Source organism: Falco peregrinus, chromosome 9 (genome assembly GCF_023634155.1).
Source record: "Falco peregrinus isolate bFalPer1 chromosome 9, bFalPer1.pri, whole genome shotgun sequence".
NCBI lineage: Eukaryota > Metazoa > Chordata > Aves > Falconiformes > Falconidae > Falco > Falco peregrinus.
The window spans coordinates 26,093,355-26,099,354 of NC_073729.1; the positions used below are offsets into that span (position 1 = coordinate 26,093,355).

Below are 6,000 nucleotides of genomic sequence, written 5' to 3' on the forward strand. Positions count from 1 at the left end.
GCAGAGTTTTGTGACTAACAGCAAGTGACAGGATAGGAATGGTTTCATAATTTTGATTATTACTCCCTGACCACTTCAAATTTTCAGTGATGAAGCATTTATACTGTAGAAAAGCCTCTTGTTTCAAAAGAACTCACCTTGTTTTGTACTAAATTGCTAGAAGCAATAATTTCTATGTGCTTGATATAAAATGTTAGAGAACAATCTGAATAGTAGTAAATGTTTTTATTTATAAAAAAATCAAGCCTCGAGCATCTTTCAAAGTAGTTCTGAAATTTACTAAAATGCCTGTTTCTGATAATAAGACTTACTTTTATATAAGTTGACAAATTACGGTGTTAAAGGCTTATAAATGTGGTTTAAAATTATAAAACTCACAGAATGTGGCACTTCCACAAGATAGATGTGTATATAAATGAAGTTGTCTCTGAGGAATATGCCCGAGTATCTCATGCAGCGTTAATGTTGGCATTGCTTACTTATGCATGCTCAACTGTGCAATGTTAATAGTCTGTTAATGTCAGGTTATGGAATGTATTTTACATCTACTGTGAACACGTGCTTGTATTTCATCTAAATCTGACTAATTTCATTATCCCATATTAATCACTTACTGGTTAACCAATTAACTACAGGTTCCCTGGAAATCTAATCTTTTTGTCTGTTTAATTAAGAACCAGTTGCTTTTGATCTGATAGACTCACAGCTGTGCTTTGGCTGCTGTGTTACTTGACATTTTTAAATTGAGCTCCACTTGTCACCATTTGTGTACAGTTTGTAGTTAAGGCATATCACAAGAAGTGTGGAAAATAAGGTTTGTCATTACTTAGACACAGATTTGTAAATGCAAGCTTTTGATGTCTAGGAATGCTGAATCTTAATTACATGTAAAATCACTTCTAAGTAGTAATTGTGCTGTTTTGTTTCAAAATTCAACAAAACAGGTTGCTGTCGGTTTTAGAGCTTTGTGTCAGTGTGATTTTATTGAAAGTTACCAAAAAGCATCTTAACTTACTCCATGCCTACAGGAGTAGCATAGTTTTGTGCCTTCAAAGACTCCTGAAATTTTACCTTTGCGTCTGAAGTATTATAGTCTGCGTAATAAAATCAGGCTTGAGCTTCTACTAAAGAGTATTTAAACCCCCCCAAATTAAAAGTCCTTCCAGCCATTCTTTCTGTTGTCCTGTTATAGTCATATGTATATATTTGAGAAAATTTAGTTAGCATCCAGTGCTCTCCTGCATCTCCTAATTTCCATTGCAGTTGATGTACAACTTAGGTGCCTAATTTCCAAGTGCCTTAAAATACCCCTTTGAAAATCCAGCCTTTAAACTATGTTCTAACTACAGGATTTCAGTGATTTGATGCTCACTGGTTCAACAGGTAACTTGCTTGAGTAACAAAAGCCTGACTTCACTGTTAGCAGTGTGGTGAAGCAGTAACACCTGCACTGAGCGCGGTATACTACTAACCCAGAGAGAGTAATTTCTAGCACAGGTTTAGATTTGTTTCTTAGTAATGTGCACTGATCATAAATATACTACTTCCACGAGTAGAGAGGACTGTATTAGTGTGAGCCTCAGCAGCTTGTTCACACGGCTTTTGCACTACTCTTAAGTTTTTGCTTTTTTCAAGTCTGGGGTATTCTTATTTAGAACAATATTTTAAAATTCTCAAACTTTTAGGCAGATAAAATTTTATTCACTAGTGGAGCGTGTTTTGACCTTCTGGTGTCACTAAATATTGAAGTTCCATTAAAAATGAAAAGAAAACATTGTTCTAGTAAACTGGAGGAAAGAAAAGAATCCATAGATAAGCCACAGAAGTATAACCTGTGCCTAGTCACTCAGAACACCTTCATTATTTCCATAAATACACAGAGAGCAAGGCATAGGCAACAGGCAACTGCCAGAAAGACTCCCGACTTTAAAATTCGCGGTGAAAGCTGCATTTTCGGTCTCTGTGTGCCATCTACTGGTGCCTGTGCCATCCTGCTGCCACAGCCGGGAGGCAGGGAGGGTGGAGGATGGATGCTTCAGCGCGGTTTGGGTCGCTGATGCTCTGAGCCGCGCTGCCCTTTAGCTGTCCTTGCTGGACCATGCCCTTCTGGCAGCTGCCAGCCAGGCTGCGTCCCTCTGGCACCAGGATCACTTTTGCGGTACCATGTGCGCAGGATGTGATCAAATCCAAGTCTTCACTGGAAGAGAGAGATACCTTGTTACTATGTGGTGTTCCTGATGATTCTGATGGCTGATAGCTTTAAAGCACTCCAGGATTTCCTTGCTTGTAGAAAGGAAAGCATAAAAGTTGTAGAATTGCATTAATTGTATGTATCCTACCAGAACGGTGATTTCTGCAAGTGAAAATGTATGGCGTTAGCCCCAGCAGACTTGCTTTATAACTCACTTAACGGGCAGTTTACATCTAAATAGCTGAAGGATGTGGGTATCACTGAAGATATTGAACGATTTTTTAATTTTTTTTTTTCCTCCTGGTTGTTTGTTTTGAAGTGACAGATACAATAACACGCTATTTATCTCATTAGTATGGCTGGAAAACTACCAGTGTGTCGCAGAGGGCTAAGTGTTGCTGAATGATGGAGAAGAGTTCAGAGATCGTTAGGGAATGTCTTGACTGTGTCTAGGATAGCTGCTTCTTAATATAATCCAGACCTTGGTTACAGCTGTTGTCACCAAAAGGAGAGCTCATGGCACCCTAACCATGAAGTAAAGGGATCTAGGACATTATTCAAGACCTCGTGGTCCAGGGCATAGGACTGCTCCCCAGTTCATCAAGAACGCCAGGGCTACCCTTGGATCTGTATACCAACCTTGTGAAGATTATGGTCTCTTCCGTTTTGGTTGTTGGGATTGTCTACTGTTAGTGCCTTCCTAAAGATAAGAGCAGTGCTTTGGGTTTTTTCTGACTATATGAAATGCCACTGAATACTTCTGATTGTTCAACTGTTATTTATAGATAAGAATTAAACCCAAATCTCTGATCTAGTAGCGTACAGCATACTGTTTGGTAGCTTCCTGTACGTAGTCACTTAGTTCTTACTTTGCATGTTTTCTCTGAACAGTTTTGGAATATCCGGGCACTGACATGTTCTGATTTATCTGTTCTCATTTCCAGGGATCTGGTTCAAGTGCAGCAGTCCCAGGCAGCTCTGGAGTTGGAACAACCAGACAGTTTACGCGACAAAGGATAACGCGGGTGAACCTCAGGGACCTCATATTTTGTTTAGAAAATGAGCGAGAGACAAGCCATTCACTATTGCTATATAAAGCATTCCTTAAGTAAAATGGAAAAGATCAAGGTATTTTTGACGGAGAGACGCCTGAGGACATTTTTTAATATATTTGCAAATTACGCCTTTTTGTAACAAGCAAATGGGATATTGTTTAAAAAACAACCACCTCTTTACATGGAACAGTTTTATATTCCTGTTTATAAATAAACTCTTCGGTATAAGAGAAATACGTTTCTGTAACAGTGAGGATACTTACAAGGCCTGTGGATACTATAAAAGGACAATTAAATTTTAACTCATCTCTTGATTGAGTGGCCTTCTTGCCAAACAAGCCATATATAAAGACTGACGGAATCGTTTAGCAAATAACTAGCTACCCTTTGTCAGCCCTGTAGCAGTTTCGACATTAATTGTGCATTTTAGTTCAGTTTTATTCAACTAAATCAATTACATAGGATATGTCTACAGCAGATGACCTCATTTCATTTAGCTTTTTTTTTATACAGTCAGTTAGCAAAGCAAACTGATTTTTTTTTAAAGAATATTTATCTTTCCCCAAAATGTTCAAAATCTAGAGGGATATACAATTAATTTTAAACATAACCTCAATTTTAATCACATTATTGCTTATTAGAGGCCCTGAAATCCCATAAAGGAGGGTTACTTCTGAATGTTTTAGCAGCATCTGTAAAAATGCATTTTATTTGCTATAGTTTGTAAAGCTGTAAAGTTAAAAAAGGAAAAAAAGGAAAAAAAGAGAAACCTTTTCAGCATAAATATATTTTACTTGCACTGTGTTTTTTAGCTAAAGTGAAAGCTTAGATTAAATAAAATCAGAGTTGAGAGGAATCATCAAAAGACTGTTTCTCAGTGTGAATCAAGTGTCGAAAAATGGTTGGTGTATTTTGTCAGTAATTGTACATAATTTTTGGCACATAACATAAAAATGGCTATGTAAACTATAATTATTTTGCTAAAAGACTGTATGCAAGCTGTGGGCCTACTTTAAAGATGTCCAGAGCAAAGTCCCTTCTTTGTACCTATTTTTTTATTACAAATATACTAATTGGTTCTTTATATTTTCAGAGGTTATTGTATTAAATTGTCTATTGATAGTACTTTTATGACTGTAAATACTTTGGCTTTCTTTGTGTGAACTCTCATGGTAGAATTTAACTCTCTTGCGTGTAAACTGAATGCTGATCAGTATTTTTATCAACACCTGACAACTGTTACACCCCTTTTATTTCGTCTTTTAGGAAATCCTGTCTTTCCATTTTTTTTCATGTAAATTTTGCACAGTTACTTGTTCATATGTAAATATTTTACTTTCAAAAATGAAGTTTTTAATTGCTATTGTTTTATATAGGATTGAAAGAAAATTAACTCCTTTATTAAAAACAAATTTATCTGTATTTGCTAATGTATTTTTCTCTCTAAATCTTTTCTCATCTTGGATTTATTTTTCTTGGTACAGTAAAAGATTAGTCTACTTGAGGGGTTGCCATTTCCTAAAGATGCACTTTGGTTGTTTTTTTTTTTTTATATTGTTTTGTCAATATTTTGGAGGTACGTAACTTTGTGACTCTCTACATCTCATTGTCTTGGGGGATCTTGGACTAAGATCAGTGGATAGTGGGTTTGATTTTGTTTTTTAAGCAGGGAAACTTTCTGAAGAGATTGTAAAAGTATTTTGGTTTTGTCTAGTGAAGGTCTGATAAAACACTCTCTCCTTGAGCACAACCTGTTTCCTCAAACACAATTAACTGTGGTGGCTTTTCAGAAGGGGTGACGTAAAACACAGAATTTGGAGCACAGCTGTGGAAGGATATAATCAGGGAGATGCTTTAGTTTGTTCACGTGAAAATCTGAGAAGGTGTCTTTCTCGTGCTTTCTGTCGCGAGCAGCTTCAAAAAGTAATAATTCACAACTGTGAGGGCCTAATCCTGCTATTAGGTAAATGGAAAAATCACATTAATTTGGTAATTATTTCTTGGATACAGACAAACCTTTCTACAGACTACAACCTGCTGTTGCACCGGCACCCAGCCCGGCACTGACTTGGTCCCATTGTCTCTGGAAAAACAGATTAGCCTGAAGTGATGTACTGGCCTGGCGCTGCGCGTGGCACTGACTACAAGATTTTAATTGTTTGTAAACGCCAAACTGTCTTTCAAGTTGCATAATGTTATTAAGTGGAAAGAAAACGACTTTGACTTTTGGAAGAAACACTGTTGTAGCCTTTCTTTAACTGTAACGAGTGTTGGTTGTAAATGTTAATCATCGCTGGACGGAGCACAGGATCTGCAAAGCTGTGGCAGGTTAAGTTGGGAAATAGCAAGTTGGAGGTAAGGCATGTTTGAAAAATTAAAGTTATGACATGGTGTGCTGTACTTCGCGCTCCCTCTTTGGTAGAGGTAGTAGCTTAGAAATATGCTGGAGAGGCCAAGGGATTTAGGAGAGAGGAATCTTCTATAAGACCGTAGCTCTTGGCTTTGTTTTAAATAACAACATGGTTTTTAAGTGCACAGCCAGCCCTTCCCTCCATATAGTTTTTCTCAGCTTTTTAAAATTTCCCTTCTTTTAGTCTTGAAGAGCTGTTGGTGTCCACCTCCCTCCAGTAGTTCGAGTTCGTGTAGTTTTTGGCTGGGATATTGGCACTTTATTGTTGGTGCTGGAGTGGACAGTGCCTCGTAGCTGTGGGCATGCTGCTGAGGAGCTGTTCTCATGGCTTAGCAGTTGCTGAA

General features: G+C 37.5%; 1 protein-coding gene across 1 annotated transcript in view; it reads left to right on the forward strand.

Annotated features, from left to right (window-relative positions):
• TAF4 (TATA-box binding protein associated factor 4) overlaps positions 1 to 4,668 on the forward strand; it is a 39,924-nt gene extending 35,256 nt beyond the window's left edge. The window contains exon 16 of the mRNA XM_055814318.1: positions 3,136 to 4,668. Within this exon, the coding sequence (XP_055670293.1) occupies positions 3,136 to 3,303 (168 nt within the window). The 3' untranslated portion in view covers positions 3,304 to 4,668. The remainder of the gene's footprint in view (positions 1 to 3,135) is intronic.
• Positions 4,669 to 6,000: the final 1,332 nt, after the last annotated feature.